At 36.6% G+C, this 25,439-nt stretch overlaps 3 protein-coding genes and 1 long non-coding RNA gene across 4 annotated transcripts; 2 read left to right on the plus strand and 2 right to left on the minus strand.

Moving 5' to 3' along the window:
- Window positions 1-11,640: 11,640 nt before the first annotated feature.
- On the minus strand, window positions 11,641-13,545 carry LOC130613088 (uncharacterized). Its single transcript, XR_008975592.1, has 2 exons — window positions 13,323-13,545; window positions 11,641-11,772 (listed from the first exon to the last, which is right to left on the minus strand). It is a non-coding gene; the product is annotated as an uncharacterized LOC130613088 (long non-coding RNA).
- Window positions 13,546-14,886: 1,341 nt separating this feature from the next.
- On the plus strand, window positions 14,887-16,032 carry LOC130612787 (uncharacterized). The gene has a single exon (XM_057434142.1). The coding sequence runs from the start codon at window positions 14,887-14,889 to the stop codon at window positions 16,030-16,032; it is 1,146 nt and encodes a 381-aa protein (XP_057290125.1).
- Window positions 16,033-16,047: 15 nt separating this feature from the next.
- On the plus strand, window positions 16,048-20,736 carry LOC130612788 (uncharacterized). The gene is made up of 4 exons (XM_057434143.1): window positions 16,048-19,371; window positions 19,553-19,572; window positions 19,845-19,879; window positions 20,477-20,736. The coding sequence occupies exons 1-4, from the start codon at window positions 16,048-16,050 to the stop codon at window positions 20,734-20,736; spliced, it is 3,639 nt and encodes a 1,212-aa protein (XP_057290126.1).
- Window positions 20,737-21,498: 762 nt separating this feature from the next.
- Window positions 21,499-22,770, minus strand: LOC130612789 (ubiquitin carboxyl-terminal hydrolase 2-like). The gene has a single exon (XM_057434144.1). The coding sequence runs from the start codon at window positions 22,768-22,770 to the stop codon at window positions 21,499-21,501; it is 1,272 nt and encodes a 423-aa protein (XP_057290127.1).
- Window positions 22,771-25,439: the final 2,669 nt, after the last annotated feature.

Raw genomic sequence — 25,439 nt, forward strand, 5'->3', positions numbered from 1 at the left:
GATTGGAATAATTATGCAATTCGAAGTTTTGGTAGTCAATGGCCAATTAATGCTGACACATGGTTACAATCTATATCTGAAGAAGCTGAAAGAAATGAATTGCAGCATGCTGAAGATTGTACCTTACCCTAAATAAACATCTTAAATGCTAATGAATTACAAAGAACAGTCATTGGTATAAATCTTCAGCATTTATTACAAGTAGCAAAAGGAACTTTGCCAACAGGTACCCAGCCATTACGTTTATTAATACAAGGAACAGCTGGTGTTGGGAAAACATTCATCATTACCGCACTCACTAGAATTGTTCGCCGTATTTTTAAGCGAAATTCTGCTGTTATGAACTTGGCCCAACTGGTGCAGCATCAGTCCTCATACCTAATGGTCGGACTATACATTCAATGACTCCACCACCACACAAACTGAAAAAAGATAAGAATTTAAATTCTGTCCAGCTTTCTGACTATCCGTTGGGTGATGTATCTCTAAGAAAGCTCAGAAAATATACAGGCATGCATGAAAACAATGAACTGAAATTATTTCAACCTAATATTGATGAACGTAGCATGCAGTCAAAGCTTCTTGTGGCCTGGTGCAGCCAAAGATTATGTGAGGCAACAGGAGACTTTGACAATTATTATGGAGGTGTACCAACTGTCAATTTCTTTGGGGACCTTGATCAACTTGGACCAATTCGTGCTTTCGATCTACATCAGCCACCAAAACACGATGATTTCACAATCAACTTTGCTGGTTATGCAATCTATCGCTCGTTTCAACATGTTATCGTTCTTACAGAGACCATGCGCCAAGGCCCAGATCAGTTGGATCTTTTACAACGACTTCTTAGAATACGTAATGGATCGATCACTCAACAAGATTGGCAGGATATAAATAGTCGTTACGAAAATGCTTTGCCCCATACTGAAAAATGTAACTTTCTTCATGGTCGCGTCCTGACATTAATGGAAACATGGAATGAAGTTAATGAAGAAAACCACAATAAATTAGCCAGCCTTGGTGTACCAGTTGCTGTTATTCCATCAAGAGGCCGTGGTAAACATCACTCTTTGACTGATAAGCAAATGGGTCAAATACCTCTGAGATCTTTAATGGCAGTTGGTGCAACTGTAATACTCACCAAAAACCAAAAAGGTCTTACAGGCCTCGGTCTTAATAATGGTGCCATGGGAAAAGTAATTGCAATCCTTTATTCACCAAATACGTCACCGCCTGAATTTCCAATAGCTGTTGTCAATTTCCCAAATTATAAAGGCCCACTATGGATTCCAGAACATCCAACATGGATACCAATTACTGCTATTGAAGGACGATGTGAGTCTAATTGTTGTAGCAGAAATGGCCTGCCATTGATGCCAGGATATGCGATAACAATTGCCAAAAGTCAGGGTATGTCGATTGGAGATGGTAAAACTGCCACCCACATGCGTATCAAGTTACAACAATCAATTCAGATGGAAAAAAATAACCTTGGTACAGCTTACACTGCATTCTCCAGATGCGAAAAAGAAAGAAATTGGGCACTTGTCGAACCAAATACTCAAGAACGACTCTTGTACATTAATACACATCCCCGTATGAAAGCCAGACAAGAGGAAGAGAAACGCCTGAAGGCATTATCGAATGAAACCGTCAAAAAATTCAATATCAGTATGGAAAAGTATATTAACTTGTTGAAAGAACTTGACGAGTTTTGTGATGATGGTATTGAAGATGCAGTTTGTCCATCACCATCTCTAAATTGCACATGTATAATATGCACATCTCACTCCTAATTTTATTTACTACCTAAATTCATCTATTTTGGAGACAATCACAATCTTGACCTGTTACAATAACCATATCTACACTTGAAATCCAGTCCCATATTAATTTTATCCTTACCCCCATCGATCATCATTCCCCAATTACAGTACCATTTTGACTTATAGCAATCAACATATCCTCTGTACCCTACCGAACATACCACAATTATCATACCGTTTCGACTTGTCGCAATCAACATATCGTCTCCACCCTACCGATCATCATACCACAATTACCATACCATTTCGACTTATCACAACCAACAAGGAGTTGCGAAGGAGGAAGCACATGACAGAATGAAGCCTGAACAAGGTGCATTAACATTACAGCAGTGTGCTGATTATTAATGGCCTTTAGGCCAATTGCAACCTTAACAAGGTGAACATTACAGCTTCATGCTGGTTATTAATGGCGTTGCTGGAGGTGGGGGTGGAGGGTCATAACACAGCCTAACAAAGGTCTGTGATTGTTACATTAACCATGGATACATTTGATATCCAGTTGCATGTCTATTTCATCCGTATCACATCGATCATCATACCACAATATACCATACCGTTTTGACTTATTGCAATCAACATATCGTCTGTACCCTACCGATCATACCACAATTACCATACCGCATGACTGAATTTAACCTGAGCAAGTTGCATTAACATTACACCTTTGTGCTGATTATTAATGGCGTTTAGGCCAATTGCAACCTGAACAAGGTGAACATTACAGCTTTATGCTTATTATTAATGGCGTTGCTGGATGTGGAGGTGGAGGGTCATAACACAGCCTAACAAACGTCTGTGATCGTTACATTAACCACCGATGCATTTATTATCCAGTTGCATATCTATTTTATCTGTATCACATCGATCGTCATACCACAATTACCGTACAATTTTGACTTATCGCAATCAACATATCGTCTGTACCCTACCGATTATCATACCACAATTACCATGCCGCATGACCGAATGCAACCTGAACAAGGTGCATTTACATTACAGCTTTGTGCTGATTATTAATGGCGTTGTAAGCCAATTGCAACCTGAACAAGGTGCATTTACATTACAGCTTTGTGCTGATTATTAATGGCGTTGTAAGCCAATTGCAACCTGAACAAGGTGCATTAACATTGCAGCTCTGTGCTGATTATTAATGGCGTTGTAAGCCAATTGCAACCTAAACGAGGTGCATTAACATAACAGCTTTGTGCTGATTATTAATGGCGTTGTAAGCCAATTGCAACCTAAACTAGGCGCATTAACATTACAGCTTTGTGCTGATTATTAATGGCGTTGTAAGCCAATTGCAACCTGAACAAGGTGCACATGCAACCTAAACAAGGTGTGCATTACAGCATTGAGCTGATTGCACAATTTTTTTTATAAGCAACTTAGGATTGTAGTCAGATCTTAAGTTTTTTTTACTCAATACCCAGGTCTGAAGGTTCTTAATGGTTGTTTAATTTGATTTAACTAATTTTTGTAATATATATCTAAACGGGGGAAACGAAAAGTCATATTGTTGTTAAAAAAAAAAATTCTTGAAAAAAAACTGAGAAGTTTTTTAGTTTTCTTTTCTTCTTTTGTTCAAAAAGTGTGTCTTTTTTCTATTTTCTCAAAAAATAATAATTTTTGCTTATGCTTTTATTTGTACAAAACCAAAGTTGCTTAATTTTTTTTTAAATTCAGTTCAGTTGCTTATAAAAAGAATGTGTATTAACATAAAGGTTTAAATTCAAAACCTTACCATACCGTACGGCCTTATCGCAATCAACATATTGTCTGTACCGTCCCCGTCATACAACGATTACCATGCTGTTTTGACTTATCGCAATCAACATCTCGTCTTTACCTTACCGGTCATCATAACACAATTACCATACCATTTCGACTTTTTGCAATCAACATATTGCCTTACCCTGCCGATCATCATACCACAATTACCATTTCGACCTAAAGGATTCAACATAAATCGTCAGTACCCATCATACCACAATTACCATACCGTTTTCAGTTATCGCAATCAACGTATCGTCTGTACCTTACCGATCATCATAACACAATTATCATACCCTTTCGATTTACCAGATTCAACATATCGCCTGTACCCATTATACCACAATTACCATACCGTTTCGACTTATCCCGATCAACATATCGTTTTACCATACCGATCATTGTACCACAATTACCATACCCTTTCTACTTACCAGATTCAACATATTGTCTGTACCCATTATATCACAATTACTTAAACAAGGTACATTAATATTACAGCTTTATGCTGATTATTCATGGCGATGTAGGCCAATTGCAACCTAAACGAGGTGCATTAACATTACAGCTTTGTGCTGATTATTAGTGGTATTGTAAGCCAATTGCAACCTAAAGAAGGTGCATTAACATTACAGCCTTGTGCTGATTATTAATGGCGTTGTAAGGCAATTGCAGCCTGAACAAGGTGCTCATGCAACCTAAATAAAGGTGCATTACAGCATTGAGTTGATTGCGCAATTTCTTTTTATAAGCAACTGGGATTTTGGTCTCATCCGTACCCTACCAATCATCACAGCCCAATCACCCTACCAGCCATCATACCTCAGTTACTGTAGGTTGTGCAACATGAAGAACCAGTACATCACCAAAATGGGGTGTACATCACCAAAATGGGGTAACTCTTTTTTACTTAAAATGTTAATTGCAACATAAATCTGCCCTTTATTTTAGGTATGACCTGCTTAGTCCCATTGTCTACCTTCTCGTGGTGCAGGTTGTCAAGAAGAGCTTGTAGACTTTTCAGGCCTATCAATAAGGGGCGAGCAATTGCTCTTGCTCACGCAAACGCTAACTTAACTCTAAGGCCTATCAATAAAGGGAGAGTGATCGCACTTGCTAACGCGAAGCCTCGCTCAATTCTAAGAAATGAGAAACTAGGTGACCCATTAATTGCTCTCCCAATTCCGAAAAAAGTTTTTCTGCCTGAGCAATATCAATTCATCTCACATGGAAATCAATGTTCTCTTTCTTATTGTTTACAGTAAAAAAGAACTAAAATATATAAAGAAAGATGAAATTAAATAGATAAAAAGGACTTTTTTTAAACTTATTCTACTTATTTAGATTGCTTGCCCAGTTTAAATTATTGTAACCTTGGGGGAGCGATTTGTTGCTCTGGTGTTATTTTCTTATTGATAGGCCTGATGAAATTTTTAATTTAGGATTTTAAAATTTAATAGATCGTGTTGTTTTTGTCTACATGTTGTGTCTACACGCTCTTCAACCAACAGCCAGGGCAATAAAACTCTCTTTGCATGAAATGTTTGCAAACATTCTTTTTTATTTCGGTGCTTTTAACTCCCATTAATAGGTGTTGTATTACCTAATCGTCTAATATTAGTTCTAAATTTCTATTTAGTGAAATATTTAAAAATGGAAAGTGAGCTGGTAAATGTAAGTATTTTCATAGTTCGGTTTTTACCTTTTCAATACTAAAATTGCATTTCTTTAATGCAAAATGTTGCATTCATGTAAGGCTTTTTTTTATTAAAATTTAATACTGAGGATGGTGTTCATGTTTCTGTATTATATCTTTAAAATAATTGCTAAAGTTTTGCCACATAAAGGCGGTCTTACATAGACTAGCTGTTGTTATTGGCTTGGTATCCTGACTGCCATAGATTGTATTATGTATATGAACTCATTGTCATCTCATTATACGAATGAGATAAAGGCTACCTCTACTACTTTTAGCAGCCAAATAAGATAATATAATACTTAGTTGGATTAGCATACAAGAATTAGCATATGAAAGTATTCAATTAATTTGAGAGATATCTTTATGTAGGAGTTAAAGCAGAGAATTGATACCCTGGAGGGGAAAATTGAGGCTTTAGAGGAGAAAGTTAAAGTAAGTTATGCACTAGAAATAATTGCTTTGAAGTGTAGAATGTGATAAAACAGTAACAGTAACTTAGTGAACGATTAGAAGTTTAGAATGTGGCATTTCCACAATTGTCTTATTTTTTAGGAGTTATCAGCAGAGAAATTGGATTTGTCGTGGGACGCCTTCCGGGACTTTTGTTCCCAAAATAAGACTTTGGGAGCTTTTATAAGCTCCCAAAATTACAAATCCTGGAAGGCGTCTTGTGGCTCACGCACCTTTACACAGGAGGATGATATGCGGGAGCGGGCGAAGTTGAAGAGGAAGAACGGTGGAAGAGGAAGAGGAGGAGGATATAGGTGGTAAAAAAAAAAAATGCAAAAACTTGCTGTTCTTAATTCATTCCTCTCAACCCATCCGCAGACTTTTCTTCTTTTCAAAATTTTCTTTCCACAACAGTATGCGCTTTTAATATTTTGACGTAGTATATAGTTATATAGACATATATAGTTATATAGACAGTCAGCAAGCATAATTTTAGGTTATAAAATTCTTTATTAAGCTATTATAAAACAATTTGCGTTTTGTCATATTATTTGTGTCTTGCAAGCATAACTTTAGGTTATAAAATTCTTTATTAACCTATTATAAAACAATTTGCGTTTTGTCATATTATTTGTGTCTTGCAAGCATAACTTTAGGTTATAAAATTCTTTATTAAGCTATTATAAAACAATTTGCGTTTTGTCATATTATTTGTGTCTTGCGTTTTTGTTCCAAGATTCTGCATATAATGTGCGTAATTACCTTATTCCATGAAATTACCCAGTTATGATTTTACACGCTTTTTTATAAGAATATAATTATAAGAATATCGAGGCTGAGAAATGGGTTAAAATTAGAAATATCCTTAGAATATACCCAGGCTCAACCTCTTGTTTTAGATATGAAAATTTGTGTGATGCGCAAATTTTGATTAGAGGTTTATTTCTTATACTGTATGTTTATTTTCTTGTCGGATCACCTGTCGTTTTCACTTTGTTTAATGACTTTCCACCATTTTTTTAACCATCTTTAAGCATATTAAGGGTAATACATACTTTCTGGTGAAGAATATTTTTAAGAATATTTGAGGCTGAGATTTGTCAAAAAGCTAAGGATACTGAGGCTGAAACGAAAAAACAATATTCTTATAAAAAAAGCGTGTAAACCGGTTTTTCAAAATTCGTGTTAATTTAAAGACTTTTAATTTCATGACTCGTTGATTAAAATACTGTAAATTGCTGACTTTTTTTACAATAAATAAAATAGCCTGTTACCGTAATTTTCGCTCCGTGTGATGTAGCATATTCTCAAATTCGCGTTAATTAAATGTAATTTGCGTTAATTTCTTGACTCGTTAATTTCATGGAATAATAAAGAATAAAGTGGTAGTTTGTTCTGATAATATTCGTTCCTTTGCATGCTGGAAAATTTTTTCAATAAACTTACTTAGTTTCACCTCAAACTTCGGGATTAAGCCTGAAACACACAATCCTTTAATATGAAAGGTCAAAAACTGATGGATAATGATCAATATTACTTACTTTATTAGACACAAGTGTAAATATTTAAGTATATTTAATTAACAAAATTACATAATTATTACGCCTTGTTAGTCTAATGGCTATGACACTCGTAAACGAGAGATCCAGGTTCGAATCCTGGACAGGGCATGAAAAACATTATCTTGCACCTACAACAACCCCGTTGTATTATATTGATAAAATTCTGTATATTGACCTTATAATACCTTAATTAAATATACGTAATCTTCGAGTTGTAGAAGGGGAAGGAATGTATATTTAAATGCCTGGCCCTGCCTTGCCGTTCCTTTGCCATTGCCTACCCTTTCTATGTCTTTTCTGTTGCCTGCTTACTATGCCCTTGTCTGTGCCTCCCATGCCTTGCCTACCCCTGCCTTGCTGATTCATCTTCCTGTTTTCTTGCCTGCCTTTGTCGCTCCCTTTCCTTGCCGTTCTTAATAAATCCCTTCCTTTCCTATGCCTTTTCTGGTGCCTGACTGCTATGCCCTTTGCTTTTGCCTCCCATGCCTTGCCTACCCCTGTCTTGCCTACCCCTGCCTTGCTGATTCCTCTTCCTGTTTCCTTGCCTGCCTTTGCCGTGCAACGCTAAATATATTGCCGTGCCCTTTCCTTAATGCCTTTGCCTTGGCAACCTCTCCGCAACACTTTCTATACTGGTTGACTGGGGTAATAAGTGGAGTCGTCACTCTCCAAAGACAGGACTGAGTGTAGTCAAGCCCCCTTGCTGACTCATTCCAGTTAAAATATTCTTATCTCAGCTCTTCTAAAAAGAAAACATATGACTCGGGACTGTTAAGAAGGCGGTCATCACAGAAAATTACTGCTCTATCGTTGCAATGTATCCACCTGTGTGCCATTTGGTCGAAGGCTATGGTTGTGTAGTGACCATTATTTAAGTTGCCGCAATGGTTGATAATAGCCCTTAATTGAAATTTTTTAGGCTGACAAAAGTTTAACTTGATGTCAGAAACAAAAAAAATAAAAAATATATAACTACGCTTTAAATTCTGAAAAAAACTATTCCACTTATCATCCTGCAAAGGTTCAAGTTCAAGATTTTGCAGGTAGCTAGCTAGCTTATTACCATCATAATTCGTGCTCATAAAAGAAGAAAAGTTTGGAAACTAAGCTAGCTATAGATAATTAAAAAAGAGGAATCACAACAGAAGTCATAGGTTAGAGCTAGTCATATGGAATGGGGAGCTGGACTTGGATGCTAACATTAGCTAGCTAACAGTAGCTGAGACACCCAGGTAAATATACTTAAACTGGGAACACTTAGCTAAAACTAAAGCTAGCTATTTATGCTTAGTAAACCACATATAAAGAGAAGCTAAAGTAGCAGTTAGTAACATTACAGTTCAACAAATCAAAGTTTTCCGTTTTTTAATCAACCAACAGCTTTATGTAGCATTTTGAATTTCAGGACAATACATTAGTTATGCGGCAGGGCACATGAATTATGCAACAAAATGTAAAGAAATATGGCTACATACGCGGTAAAATTTAAAAAATGTGGCTTTTCCTTGGAAATGCGAGTCTGCTTGATCCACTGACATAAAAACCAAACGTCTAAAAATATCAAAGTTCTTACTATTTGTGATTTCAAATCCACTTTAAACTCTAGCCTTTGTTTTCTACTTCTAACTTTACTTTACATCTAGCTCCACTTCTCACTTCCCTTTTTTACTTCTTCATTTGCTTTCTTTTCTTTTTAAATACATAGCTATGCTTTTTTAAACCACTCTTTTCCCTTTTTTCAAGGTAAAGGGATCGTTCTTGTGTGCTTTTTTTGGTGGCCTTTATTTTCTAGTTCTAAATTTACTTTACTTCTACCTCCACGTAGCTCCACTTTCACTTCCAACTTCACTTTTCTACTTCTTCACTTGGACTTTTTTTATTTTAAATATGCTTTTTTGAACCACTTATTTTACTTTTTTCAAGATTGTTCTTTTGTGGTTTTTTTTGGTGGAGAGTACATCATTTTTCAAAAGTTAGCCGTTAATTTATTTCAGCAAATCAAATTGACTCGTTTTCATCACGTGATGTAAACAAAGTAAACCCGCTAGCAAAATGTACATAATTTTTTCGGCGACTTCAAAGAAAATTTCGGCAACATCAAAGGAAAATGACGATATCAACTTTGCCTGTCACAGACAGACGGACACACTTAGCGTTTTATTATATAGATTTTTCGGTTACATCGAAGGAAAATAAACACATCCACTTTGGCTGTCACAGATAAACAGACAGACACACTTAGCGTATTATTACATACACTTTTGTCCAGACTGGCGCGCTATATCAATGATTTACCACCAAACATTTCTAACTGAATAATGAATCAGTTTGTTCTAAATTATTTGCCACAGCTAATTTTGGTGGCAAAGAGGGATATTAAAGCCTGTAAAGAGCTGCGATATTCCTAAAAAGACGAAAATTTGGAGGTATTATTATTTTTACTTTTAAAAACATATTTACACAGGGTATTTTACTCAACACGGAGGTTCTCTCCTGTACAAGAAAAACTAACAGTTGAGAGTAAAAAGAATAAATTTACGTATATAAAAATATGAACTAACAAACAAACATGATCACCAAGTCAACTACTCACATCCGCGATCATGTTTTGGAGGCAACAAAGATACACCTTTGTCATTCTTTTGTCCTAAAACATAATCAACCGTTTCAAAAAAAACTATTGAACTGTTGAAAAAGTTGTTTTGTACATTGTTTTATTTTTATGAAAAGGAAAAAAATTCATCTTTAAAATCTTTTTTAAAGTTAAAAAACCTTATTTTTGGCCTTTTTATTTCGAATAACCTGTAATTATTGGGTCGAGGGGGTGGAAAACAATTCCAATAATTGCAATTTCGAATAAATAAAGTTTGAATAACTGAGGGAAATTTACGTTGAATTCTGGTAAAAAGTTCAGGAAGAAATCAGATCTCATCGAATAACCAAAAATTTCAAATAAGTGCAGGTTCCGATAACCAGGAGTCTACTGTATTTTGAGTTATAGTGGTATCGCAGGATAACCTGAAGACCACAACAAGCTACATTAAAAGCGTTTAGAGATTTTGTTCCAAAAGTAGTCAGGAGGTGGAGGTTGACATCAGAAACATAACTGCTGTGTGTTGTCATCAAATGTATATAAAAGAAAAGGAAATGGTCGGAAAAAGGACTGATCATGTGTTCAGATTGCAAGATCTTTATGCAAACACGATCAATAGCAAAAAATCAAAGCTTGTTTTGTAAAGAATCCAATCAGAAGATTACTGTCGCAAGTTACATCAGAGCGTTTTAAATAGAAATCCTAAATCACGCGAAGATTCAATTAGGAATGCTGTTCGGGGATAGTGGAATATTGGTAATAGGTTATCATATTTTAAAGGAAAAAAAACAAGAAGGACGCACTGGTTGAAATTCGAAAAAGTGATAGGACTTATTGAGAGAGTTGGCCCAAACTCACTGAACATGTACAGTAAGCACAACTTGCAGGCTTTAAAAGAAGCGATTGGAAAGTATACCGGTAATAATACTGATTTTTCAAATTTACTAGTTGTTGTAGAAAACCTGGCTCCTAAAATCGCCCTATTTTTGTCGCTAGGCAAAATATACTTTCATTTTTAAATTAATTATGTAGTCTAGATATCATTGCTCAATATCACAAAGATTTCAATTTTTTATTTTTATACATATCTTTAATGGTCATTGTGGCTTGCTTTAGTTTATTCTTAAAGCTTGTAGGATTAGCTTAAATAATACTAGAAATTAAAAAAAAGGTTGCGAAGCATTTCGCAAGTTGCAAGCAAAATTAAACTATCCAATACTTTGTCCCTAGCGCTTCTTGTTTAATTGGCGCTAACATCTTCCGAAATACATCAAAATTGAATATCATATAGAAGAACCCTGGGGACGAGATAGGAAAATGAACGCTCTGCGGAACAATTCGTTGCTCAAAAACAGTTTTTTTGCGAATAGACTGCGCGAGTATTTGATGTGCGTGGGATATTCTTTTTAAAATGTGCGAGAAAATTAGATTACGCGAAACTAACAAAAACGAATAACGCGTGTTAAAATTTTGTACCGCCTTTTCTTTTCCCACAGAATGGTAAAAGTAAAGAGCGCAATACAAAATTACACTTTTAGCAGTATTCCGAAAGATATGTGATACATCGAGTTGTACTACCCGCAGAAGTTGGTCCTAACGTTAACGATTTCGTAAATGACCTCACAACAAAACAGTATTTTTTTTCACGTAAAAATACCGGCAGTAGAAGCCACAGAATCTGCTGGAACGAATTTCGAAAACTCACGAGAAACAATTAAAACAAAAACAAACAAATCAAAACAGTTTTTTAACTTTATCAAGATTTATTAAATAGCTTCAAATTTGGGCAGAAAAACAATAACGGATTCGCCTTCTTTTCACCACACGCATTAGAAGATTACATCACTCACTCCCATTGTACACAATCTAAAAGAAAAAGAAAACATTTTCATATAGTGAAGCTTCCAGTGCCTTTAAGGGATGGCCAAGTCAATGGAATTGAAAGCACTGTTTTTCATCTTATAAATAATTAAGGCTAATTCGGAAAAGTATAAAAGAAAAAAACTAAACAATTTGGCAACTTTACTAATTTTATACGCAAAGTTCCAACCATACCAACAGTTTCCAAATCTGACAAAATAATTTTAGAAGTGTTTATTTTTTCAGAATTTGATTGATGCAAGGCCAAGGGAAATTAAATAAGTTTATTGTCCTAGACCCATTTAAAAACATATGCTTCTCATCATTCGGTTTTTTTTCAACCAACATTAATGTAATCACCCAGAGGAAATTAAAATGTCTCTTGTGTGTGTTTTAGAAGCTGAGTACACAAATACACAAATATTATAAGTGCTGAACTTTGGCAATCATATTTTGCAATCAGACCCTTTTAAAAACTATGCTGAACCATGTCAATTATTAAATTCAGCACTAATAGAAAAGCACCTTGGATAGGATTCTTTGTTGGGCGAATAAAATGACTGACAAATGGTTTATCGTAAATGAAATAGTAATTTTTACACAAATAATTTAAAAAATAATGAACTTTGTTATGTGGGTTGTTCTCAAACACACGTGGGCGGTGGACAAAAAACTGTGATGTAATTTCTCTTGGTCTATTATTCCTGAGAATATTCTAAAATAAGAGGGTGTCAATAAGCTGCAAACAGCCACATATATAAGGGCGAGTTCGGGCAACTTTTTCAATTAAATTAGTGATTGTCTTCCAGAACCGCCCGCACTTTCCCGAACTTGCCTGGAGCATTTTCAAAATTCAATTCCTTGTAACATACCTTGTGGACGATAGTTGGAAAAAGATGCTTTAAGAGAAAGAAGTTAATAAAAATTAAAAGTTATTTATCAAGTAAATTTTATCAAAAACCATCAAAAACAGTTCTTTTAAGAACTTTACTACCACATAGTTTACTTTATGGTCTATGCAGGTTTTTTCAAGTGAATACTTCAATTTTTTTGCAAAACGCTCAACTTGCCCAAAAACGCCTGCACGTTATATGGCGTATGCAGCTTATCAGCACCCTTGTTCTAAAATTACAAGCAGTTTCGAAGATGCCCACGCCGTTTAGAGGACGTGGTGCGGCTTGGGCATCCTTGAAGTTCTGTTTAATGACAGTTTTAATGTTTTAATGTCGTTTTAAACCTTGTTCTCAGGGAGGGTGTACGGAAAACTAATTCCTATTGACAATTACATTGCTGTTGGTTTGATAGCAAAAGTGGATATTTTTTTAATTACTGAAACAGGTTACTTATATAATAAATAAAAAATGATAAAAAACGGTTGGTCAGCTCACTCTAGCGCCCAGAGCTATTTGTTTTGTCTGCGCCCTAGCTACAGGTTTTCCTATATCTGGCTATCAGTTAGGTAGTAATACAGCTTCTCCATATGTATTCTACAAATTACTTTCAATTCTTTTATACAAAACTGAGCTCTAGCTACCTTTCGTGTGATTAAGCCTTACCTTGATTTGGATAAAACCAATTAAAATTGATAATATTGTATTCTTACATCTTCTTAGAAACAATAAAATAAAACACAGCTCGGCGCGTTATAATTGTACAAATTACTTCAATATTTCTTTAGAAAAGGGTAGCTTACACAGGAGCTTTCCAATCCAACTCAAATCTCCAGAAAAAGCACAGCAACAAAAAAGCTTAAAATACACAAGTAAAGTCGATTAGAAACAGGACTAGCAATAAATTTTTTCGAAAGAAGAAAACCGTTTTAATACTATTATGTTTCATTAAAATACAACTATAATAGTATTAGAAGCAAAATTGCAAAGTAATTAATTAATTATTTATACCATAATTAGCTATAATACAAAGAAATAAGGCATATTTTAGGTCTGTAAAATATACGTGTCTAAAATGCCGACTACCGTTTCTTGTTCACGGCATATTCCTCTTTGTGTGTTCAAGTTCGGCGGACGTATAATCCGGACCAAAAGACGGGGGGGGGGGGGGGGGTCAAAATCCGGGGGTGGGGGGGTACGAGCCGTACTTATTGCATTTTTTACTAAACTTATACTTTAACCCCTCGGTCCAAACTTATTTGTTTTATTAGAAAAAAAAATACCCTAGCTTTATGTGCAAAAATATCAGTCCTATTTCTTTACGCTGATTTTATATGATTTTTTTTCTATCGAAATTTTGAGAATCTCAATAATTCTCTTGGTATACCTCGCGTGTAGCAAACGTGCTCCACAATTTCGCTTCGCTCGCAAAGCTCAATTGCTTCGCAAAAATCAAATCACATGCACAATAGGTCTTGGGAAAGAATGGCAGACTGAACATCACTTTTTGCTTAAATATATAAGACTCATTTATCACATAATTTTAAATTTCTGGAGGCTGTTTTAATAAGACATCAATGTTTTTTTCTATAAAAAAATTACTATCTCTTTAATAATAGCCGTATTATGTCTGTCTGTCCGCGAAAGATGCGTCCCGTAACGGAAACACGAAATTTTGTAAATTACGCACGAAAGAAGAAGATACGCACTGCTTCCGCACTGTGGGGAAGATTTTATTTTATTTTCCCGCTCTTGGCGTGTTTCACAGTTTCCACGACCAACCAATCAACGAGCCTTATTACACAGACTCTATTGTTCCTATAAACTTTGCCCCGGGTTGCTGTCCGTTTCCAGCGTTGCAAACATCTCGCGCTCCAGCGGACAGAAATGAACGGACTGAAGATTAGCAAGAAGACTGAGCAAGGTGTCAAGGAAAGTTTCTTTACTATAATTTGCATCGTTTCTTGCTTTTTTATACTTCTGAAGAAGACTTTTTGTATTCTTAGAATATTCTTTTCAGTCCTTTCTTTGTTTCTTTGCATTTTTAGCTAGCTAGGAGGCAAGTTTTTTATACTTCTGGAAAAACGTTTTGCATTCTTAGGATATACTTTTTCTTTATTTATTTGTTTCTTTGCATTTTTGTTACATAAACTATAGCTACCTAGCTAGCTAGGGGGACAATTTCTTTGCTGTCAATTTTTAATTTCGTTTTAAGTTGGCCAGGGTTAACATGAATGTTCCTCCAGAAAATCAAGATATTTTATTGGAACATAACTATGCAAATAATGTTCCCCATGAAAACGCTGTTGTGAATGGTGATCATAATTATGCAATTCCCCGCTTACATAATGATTTGGATGTTGTTGCTGCGCGGCGAAGAGTTGATGCTCAACGTCACAGGGAACAGAGAGCCAATGAAACTTTAGAACAGGCCCAACAGCGTAGAGCAGCAGATGCTCTACGCCAAAACGCAAGACGAGCAGCTGAAAACGTAGAAGACGCAAATGCTCGCCAACAGGTAGATGCACAACGTCATCGTGCGAATAGAGAAAATGAATTACCCCAGCAAGCAGCAGTAAGACGTAGGGCAGAATTATTGCGTCATCGAGCTAGGGTTCAACGTTTCTTAAATTTAGCTAGAATTAACAATGTTTTGCCTCCTACACATTCTGCAGGTGAGTTTACTATTGTGTGTGAGCATTGTCGAGCTATTAAATTTAATAATGAAAATCATTTTAAGTGTTGTCACAATGGCAAAGTGGCCCTGCCTGCTATATTACAATTTCCTGCTGAAATACGTGAATTGTTAAGCAACGACTCTGCCCAAGCTAAACAGTTTCGTAAGTATATCAGAGTATACAATAATGCATTTAGTTTTGCTTCTTTGTCAGCAAACATTCGACCACCACCAGGTCGTGGACCCCCCTGTTTTAGAATATGTGGTCAATTATTTCACAGGTATGGTGCTTTATTACCTGCTCAGAATGAAGTACCTAATTTTAGCCAATTGTATATTGTAGAAGCTGCAGCTGCCTTAAACATGCGTATTGAGAATCCAACACATGCTCATTGTAATCGCGAAACAATGCAGATAATTCAAGATGTTTTTAACAGGGATTCTCCATATGCTGCAGCTTATAGAAATATGGCTGAAGTGGAACGTGAAGAAACAGCCAGAGCAGCTGCGGAAAACAGACAGCCTTCTGTTGTAAGTATGGTAATGCGCGAGGGTAATGATCGCAGAAGGTATAATGCACCCTTGCATCAGGAAGTTGCTGCCATCTTTGTTGATAATGATGGAGCACCTCCTGCTGCAAGAGATATTGTTGTTTATCCACGTAATCAACCTTTGCGGCAAATCCCTCATATATCATGAAATATTGATCCTATGATGTATCCCATTTTATTTCCACGTGGTGAGCCGGGTTGGGACCCAAATATGGCCCATGTCAGGGAGCATGCAACTGGAGTTAGAAATAGGCTAACCCAGTTGGAATATTATATTTACCGCATTGCTATTAGGCGAGAATTTTCTGCCCTTCATCTAGCAGGCAAATTGTTTCAGCAATTTTTAGTAGATGCATATGTTAAAGTTGAAGGCCAACGGCTTGCATTTATTCGCCGAAATCAAAACCAGCTTCGAGCAGAGTCCTACCAAGGACTTCTGGATTACCTCCAAAATGCTGCAGATCAACGTAACTCACAAGCAGGTAATGTTGTTGTCTTGCCTTCCACCTTTTCTGGCTCACCCCGTAACATGCATCAGTTGTACCTTGATGCAATGGCATTGGTTTCAAAGAAGGGTAAGCCAGATTTGTTCTTGACTTTTACTTGCAATCCAAAATGGCCAGAAATTGTTACTAATTTGTTACCTGGTCAATCTGCTTCTGATAGACCGGATTTGGTTGCAAGGGTTTTTAAATTAAAATTACTAGCTTTGAAAAAAGATTTAAAAGACGGTGTATTGGGTGTTCTGTGTGCACATGTAGATGTTATTGAATTTCAGAAAAGAGGTTTACCGCATGTTCATATGCTTTTACATCTACACAATGAGTTTAAATTACGAAATGCTGATGATATTGACTCATTAATTTGTGCACAGATTCCGGATCAAAACCAAGATGCTGAATTGCATGATATAATAAAGTCATGTATGATCCATGGGCCATGTGGCCACCTTAATAATACATCTCCGTGCATGAAAGAGGGTGAGTGTACTAAGCATTTTCCTAAGCAGTTTAATGACGGAACTGTTATAAATGTTGATGGTTATCCCATGTACCATCGCCCTGATAATGGAAGAACGGTAAGAATTCGAAACTTAGATGTTGATAATAGGTGGGTTGTGCCTTATAACCCTTTCCTATGTAAAAAATATATGGCACATATAAACTTGGAAGCGTGTGTGTCAATTAAAAGTGTTAAGTATTTGTATAAATATATTTACAAAGGTTATGATACTGCACACATAGAAATCAATGAGCGGATCGATCATGATGAAGTAACAACATTCTTAGATGCCAGATATGTGTCTGCACCTGAAGCAACTTGGTGTCTCTGTGAATTTCCTATGCATACTCAGAGTCATTCCATCATAAGACTTCCTGTTCACCTTCCAAATCACCAACAAGTGTTTTTTAGGGAAGGCAACGAGGCTGTTGCTGCTGACAGGGCTGAAAATTCTAAGACGATGTTAACAGCCTGGTTTCAATTAAATCAGCAGGACCAGCATGCGCAACGACTTTTTTACACTGAAATACCTTACCACTTTGTTTTTCGGAATACACAACAACAAAAACGGTGGGTAGTTAGGCAACGCGGTGCTGAAAAGATAGTAAGTAGAATGTATAATGCCAGTATCCGCGAAGGTGAAAGGTATTTTTTGCGCGTCCTTCTATTGCATGTCCCTGGTGCTACGTCTTTTGACGACTTAAGACATTTCGAAGAAAATATTTATGCTTCTTTTAGGGATGCATGCTTAGCACGAGGATTGTTAGCTGATGATAATCTTTGGATTCGCACCATGAACGAGTTAGTGGAATATGCTTCTCCATCTGAAATGAGAAAAGCGTTTTCTTTTATATTGATTCACGGTGAACCGAATAACCCACATGAATTGTGGGAAACCTTTCGTGCTGCTATGATGGAGGATTACTTACGTCACCACCCTGAAGTACAGGCAGAACAAATGGTGCTAGGTAAAATTAAAGGGGTTATTCAGCAATTTGGTAAGCGTCTTACTGATTTTGGTCTTCCTGCTTTACAGGAAGCTTTGCTTGATGATTTGCCAAATGCTGAAGAAATGAGGCAGGAGGCTGTAAATATCAGGCCTTTGTTAAATGCTGAGCAGGTTCATGTAGCTGATTCTATTATAAATGCCGTCACCAATAGTAACATTAATGTTGCCAATATTTTCTTCCTAGATGGGCCAGGTGGCACAGGTAAAACTTTTACATATAATTATATTATTAAGGAAGTTATTGCGAGAAATCTGTGTGTTGCTACTTGTGCCAGGACAGGTATTGCTGCCACATTATTGCAGAATGGTAAGACTGTCCACTCTCTTTTCAAGTTACCAGTCGCTGTTTTAGACGGCTGTACATGTAATATCAAACCCAATAGTGATCATGCAGCATTTTTAAGAAGACAGGTCATCATTATATTTGATGAAGCCAGCATGATACCTAAATATGCTTTGGAAGCTATTGACAGAATGTTTAGGGATATATGTAATAGTGAAATTCCCTTTGCAGGTAAAGTTATTCTTCTGGGAGGAGATTTCCGTCAAGTACTCCCTGTTGTCAGAAGAGCCGGACCTGCACAAATTGTAGAAGTTTGTTTGAAAAGCTCAGAACTCTGGCACTTGACTCGAATTTTCCACCTCCACACGAACAGGAGAGCTGGAGAAGGAGAGCAAGTCTTTGCTGAATTTCTTTTAAACCTTGGTAGTGGTCGGGTGCCACAAAAACCAGATGATCCAAATCAAGGTTGTATTGAAATTCCCCATGAATGTGTTCTGCAACCTAATGAAAATATCGTTACTTCTATCTTTAGTGAATTAGATGATGTGGAATTTTCACGTTGTGTCATCTTAACCCCAACAAACGAAGAAGCGTTGGAAATAAATGAACAAATTTTGAATCAAATTCCTGGTGATACCCGTACATATTACAGTATCGACTCTGTTGTTTCGGATGATCAAGAAGAAATTGATTTATATCCCATGGAGTTTATTAATTCCTTAACTCCAAGTGGTATGCCACCACACCAATTAAATGTCAAAGTTGGATCTGTTGTAATGTTGTTGAGAAATATGTCCCTTAAAGACGGTCTTTGTAATGGTACAAGGTTAATGGTTCGTAATCTGCGTGCAAATGTTATCGATTGTGAAATTCTTACCGGTATTCGTAGAGGTGATCGTGTGTTAATTCCGAGAGTGTCCCTCTGTCCAAATGATACAAATCTACCCTTTCAAATTAAACGCACCCAGTTTCCTTTAAGATTGTCTTACGCATTGACTATAAATAAAAGTCAAGGCCAAACTTTTGAGAAAGTTGGTATATTTTTACGTAGACCTTGCTTTAGTCATGGCCAACTTTATGTTGCATTTTCACGTGCTCGGTCATTTCAAGCAGTTAAAGTACAGGTTGTTAATACTTTTAAGCAAGGTTATGTAGGAGATAGGTGTTTTACAAAAAATATTGTTTTTCCACAAGTATTATAATTTTTCATGTTTCGCTTTTATGCAACACTAAGATTTCAAGTATTGGTTAGTGTTATGTTGCCTGTAACATTAACCCTGCAATCACATAATTTTAATAAGCAACTTACAATTTTGATTTGGTGCTTATCAAAGTTGTGTATTGCCTACGTGACCATTATATGATGGGTTTCAGGTGTTCTCATGCCTTAATAGGTGTGTTGACAGTGTTAGCATGTTCTGTCTCTAGCTTTAATCGGAGATAGTTTCTCAACTTCAATGATTAAAGTGTGTGTTTACGCCTGAACAAGTGCCGCGTCTACTTGATCTTTGTGGCACACAGTTGTCGCACACGGTGTTGCTAAACTAAATTGTATATCCTTTTAAAAGAACCTCTATCTCCTACACTGTAAAATATTGTTGTCCACTGCCTGTGAGAGTTTGCGTCATATTTTATTGTGCAAATGTATGTTTTTCTTCTCTCATAGGTGGGGTGCGAAATCCAATGGCTTACCTTCTCGAGGTGCACCCCGTTACGTCAATTTTAGCTGGATTTATAAATAAACAAATTTTTCGAGCTCACAATTATATAAACATAATTTAATTTAAGGGTGAATAAAATTAAAACTTTGTAGCCCTTTCTAACTTAAAGAACTTTATTCTACTAAATTCACTTTTTTAAAGTCCAGTTAAAGTTCGCAAACTGAAAGCCAGGGTTGCCTTAAGGGGGATTTTCACGAAGCGAATTGAATGGCGAATTCGCTTTTTAATTTTCACAACAAAATAAATTAGGGGCCAAATTCATTGTTTACATTAGTTAACCGCGTTCTGATTGGTCAAAAACTAGCAGCGAAACCTTTAGCCGCGAAAAAGTAGGAACTGTTTCTACTTTTCAGCGAAGCGAATATTTCGATGCAAAATCAAAACTGCGCATGCTCAGATACAATTCGTCGTTCAATTCGCTTCGTGAAAATCCCCCTTTATGGGTATTTTTTTTGTATATTGTCTCCCTTTACTTAAGGCAATCAATATTTATGTAACTGTACATGTACATTCAGTTGTGCATATTACATCTTCTTTATATTTATGCAACTTTATTTAAATAGTAATTTATTTTTAGGCAAACTAAAAATGTCACGATTTGAAAAGTTTTTAAGTGAAAACACTGCTGCTTCAGCAGGAGTATCGTCTGCAGGCGAATCAACAACAACAACAACAGCAAGTACAACATCAGTAACAGAATCACTAGCAACAGCAGTTACAACAGCAACATTTGCAACAACAACAACAACAGCAACAACGACAACAACAGCTGCATCAAGTCAAGAAAACCTTAGTAATGTAAGGTCCACTTTTATTACCATCGTCTATAAGTTCTAATTCTCTTGATGAAAAAGGTTTACAATACAGCAAGCTGCACTGAAGTATCTTGTCTACAGGGACGGTGGATGTAAATAAAATTGGGATTAGGCTCCCAGAAGAAGGTGCTGAATACACTTTCTTGCTTATTACAAGCATGAGTACTGTCCAACTTGGACCTATAACTATTCACTGAGAAAATCTTAAAGAGAAAAAACAATCCTTCAATCACAAACAATACGACACAAGACAGATCTAACAACATAAACGGACTGTGGTTACAGAACAAACACAAATGGAAAAAATGTATATGTCAAAAATATATAATATAAAAAAAGAATTATATAAAACCCTCCTGTGCGCCAGAACTTGTGACTCTGGCTGTAGCTTTCCACATGTGTTACAGGGCCCCAACACTCAGCCTTACACAGGAGGTTGTCATGACAGGACCAGCCTGTACATATTTTGACTAAGGACAGCAGGGTTGTCAAGCCTGAAGACCAAGTTAGTAAACTTGGGCACCTTACTGAACTGGGGTAAAAAGTGGGGTCGTTACACCCAAAGACAAGCTGAAAGCAAACCTCCTTGCTAAGCTTCTTTTAAGTTACCAGAGAAGAGTGAGCTGAACTCTTTACCCTCTGGGTATTGACGGCAAACTGGTTCGAATGAACTAGCTGGGGTAATATAAAACCGCTCGGATTTACATTTTCCTCCCCCATGACCCTGGAAGTACAGGTTTTATAAACGTAATGATAAATGTATAAGAAAGAAAGAAAAAGCGGATCAACAGCGAACGTAACAAAGAATATAACATGAATTGTTGTTGAGAATAGGTGGAGAGCATTTGCAAACCGCTCTATCATTGCAGTGGTACCAAGAATTTGTGGCAGGATCCTTAACATAAGTCCAATAATGACCTGCGGTTAATGTACCGGAGTGATTAATTGTTGCTAACAATGAGTAGTTCTGATTAAACATTGTGTCCGTATCACTGACGAGAGGTAGTTGCAGGAGAGAGTCACGTAAAGAAACACATTCAACAACTCTGTTGTCTTTTACCAGATGTTCACCATGTTTTAAAAACCTTTTAAGATGCAGGAATAAGATTTCACTACTCCTGCTGATTTGCGTTTCTCTAGTACTCTCTCTATGTGCAAAGCATTGCGGACAAAACCACTTGTTTCCATCAGTTAGAATTTCCGGTTCTAAAAATTTGCTGACACAAGATTGGATTTTAGATGTCATTGGCAGTGTTAAAATGTCCTGCATTTCGACATTTACCGAGGTGCACAGGCAGGTGTTACAGCTTACGGACATTGAGATTTCAGTTGAGATTTTATCTGCAGCAATCGGGGAAAATCCCTTAAGGGCGTCCAAAACCACAAACAAAATCTCTGCTACATCTTGCTGAGTATTAAATTGGAAGTCCAGTTTCCCATCAGAGTGCATTTGACGTGCAAGGGCCCAGAGAAAATTCGAAGGGTCAACAGGTGACAATGATTGCTTCAGCTTCGCCATGTTAAGCGAAATAGACCTCGCAATAGGTGATAAATGAAACGATTCTGACCCACTCTGGCACCAGAGTGTTGGAATGGTACTTAATACTTGCAAAATGGCGTTGGCGTAACAAGTGTTGCCTTTGTTTAAAAAACCGATGTTTTTATAGACACTAATTGGTTGAGTGTCATTTTTATTTTGGCTAACCTTTTTAGATGGCCCCTTTCGGCGAGATGAAACACCCTTGGTCTCCACAATGGGCAAAGCCTGCTTGGATTTGGGTAATTGCATTAAGGAGTCAGTTGACCAAACATTGGATTCACGTGCCAGCCAAATACAAAAAGAAGACCTCATACTGATTTTACCGAGATCATTTGCAGTGGAATAAGCAAGTTTGTTGGTGAAACCCATTCTTTTTAAACAGGCAGTGGTGGTTCTTGCACAATATCCTCTTGCTCCTACTTCCACTGCGAAGAAATCAACTTGCCAGCCATTAACCATAATCACATTCATTAAACAGGAACATTTGGCAACTTTTGTGGAGTGCCAAGCATTCATGTTTTCCTCACATGGGCAAGTGAGTTCTACAATAATAACGCGCTTAAGGTCATTTGAATATAACACAAGGTCCGGTTTAAGCTCAGAAATGGCAATATGGCTAGGAAACACATAGTTCGAGTGTGTGTCAGCAACAATCTTCCAATCTTTGGTAAGGTGCAGTATACCTGACACTTTAGATTTTGTATGTGCCTTTGACCCGGCTCTCAGAAAGGTTATTTTTTGACAATTTTTAGGAGGTTCAGAAGGAAGCTCAAAAATGAACTTTTTCAAAGTTTCTACCAAATGGGTAAGTACAGAATCGTGTCTAAAGGTATATCTACCCTGGGAAAGAGCAGTTTTACAAGAACCTATTCTCATCACATTGTTGCATTGAAAAAATTGAGTCTTATATTTTTATATTTATGTTGAGTTTTATATAGTATATTCTTTTCCGTATTTTAGGATCTTTCTTACAAAGCATACCTACGGTATCGTAGAAGAAACCCAGGGCCCAGGTCAAGGGCGTCATACCTTGTGTGGCGTCGCCTCGGGGGCAGGGACCGCGAGGGCTTCCGCTGGCGGGAGCGGCCTGGGCAACCTACTCACGAAGAAGGGGCGAAATCGATCCTGATACAACAGGGGGTGTGTTCCATCAAGGTGGAATACCGTTAATCGGTACCCACTTTGATATATACTTTAAATCCTTTAATTGATTTTCAAATATTTCACTCCCCTGTGTGTCAGTGGTCGATATTACTCGCGTTTCAATTTTAATTGTCTTTGATTATTTTATAGTTCCATTTATAGTTCCATAATTTTCCCAGTTTTGCCTGCTTTTTCTTAGTTTCGCATTAAAGTCAATTTTCTCAGTATTTAGTTTTAGTCATTAATATGCCACTATCATCAATATTTTGCAGATAAAGTAATAGTGTTTGTATATAGTCCTGATGCATAGTTAGTATCGATATTTTTAATATTTATAATTTATTTAAAAATTGATACTTAAAAAAACTTTTGTCAAAAATTAAGAAACTCTGTTTGCTGCCTATTAGCGTATTTTTTTTTTTATACCGTTAAGTTGTTATTATAGTACAGTTATAGTACGGTTATAGTTATTTTAGTTCGCTTTTTTCATAATATAGAGAGTTTTTTATTTATTTACTATTAGCCAGCCATTGTATTCTTCATTTTGCCCCCTTTACATGAGTACCTTTGTATATGTTTGCACATAGCTTCATTTAACCATTAAATTGCTTCATGATTACCGTTCTCTCTAAAATTGTACAGTTGTAATGTTAAATTCTTAATATTTTGGTTCAAAGCTGGCTACAATGAGGTTAAAGATTATCCAATACTTTATTCTTTGGATAACCTTTTGGCTAAACTGATACCCCTGTGGGAAGCAGCTAATACGAACATCATAAATGTTCGGGGGACCAGCAAGCCTGAACCTATCAATTTTGTATTTGCATAAGTGTTGATCTGTTCCTTTTTTTTTGTAGATAACATCAAAAATGAGTTACTACCTGAGACATTAAAGGCCTGTTTTATGTAAGGTAAGTTTTTTTTATTCTACATACTTCCTGATCGCTTAACCCGGCGTTTCGACGCCGGGTTTCCCGGCTAGTCTGTATTATAATACCCGTATACGTCTGTCTGTCAATCGCGTAAAATGGTAGCGTAGCTGCGCGTCGCTCCTTCCCACTAACCACGCCTGAACATTTTCATCGTCCAAGCAACCTTTTTATGCATCTTTTGACCTAGCCACCCCGACCATTAATCCGGACTATTATTAATCCAGAGTTATAAACCTGTCAACCCTTTTGGGCCGGACTTTAATTTTATTAACCAATCAGAAACCTTATTCGTTTCACGTATTTACGCAACCCAGCGTATTAGGCTGGGGCGTCCACGAGATCACCAGAATATACATACGCAGGCACGAGACCAAGAAGACGGATTGGTTTTACACACTTTTCCCATTTTCTTTAAAGCACTTAGCTATACCTTAACGTTTCACCCCTTTTACATTTCTCATTATAGCTGCTCATCACATGACTCTATAGGAAAATGATAAATATATTATTACGTTCTCTAGATTGATGATGAGGTGACAAAACAGCTAGCTGTAATGATATTTCTTGTCTACTGACAGCTGGTTCTACTATAGTTAGAGGTTGCAACCCTCTAGAGATTTTTCAAAAAAGCAAAATCCCCCTTTTTGCAAGGATTTCCTAAAAACATTGACCGTAAAAGGCAGAAAAATACAACAGCGACAGAACACAACACTAAACAATAAATATTAAAGCAATTCAAAATGAATTGAATAGGTACAAATGAGATAAATAAAACTTATCATAACGTGAATATCCTTAAACGGATAAATTTAAAATTATTCTTTAGAGAATGTGTTTAAGAAGCAAACAACTATCTGCGCGCCAGGACTTGTGACCCTGGCTGTAGCTTTCCACATGTGTTATGGAGCTCCAACACTCAGCCTTACACAGATAATTGTTGCTGTGGACCTGCCTAATGACAGTACCAGCCTGTCATAACTGGGGTAATATGCGTGGGCGTAACACCACGAAGACTAGATAAGAAAATCTAACCCCCTTGCAAAGCTTCTTCTAAAATGACTAAGGGCAGCAGGACTGTCAATCCTAAAAGCAAAGTGAGCAAACTCTGCC

This window comes from Hydractinia symbiolongicarpus, chromosome 10 (genome assembly GCF_029227915.1).
Source record: "Hydractinia symbiolongicarpus strain clone_291-10 chromosome 10, HSymV2.1, whole genome shotgun sequence".
Taxonomy (NCBI): domain Eukaryota; kingdom Metazoa; phylum Cnidaria; class Hydrozoa; order Anthoathecata; family Hydractiniidae; genus Hydractinia; species Hydractinia symbiolongicarpus.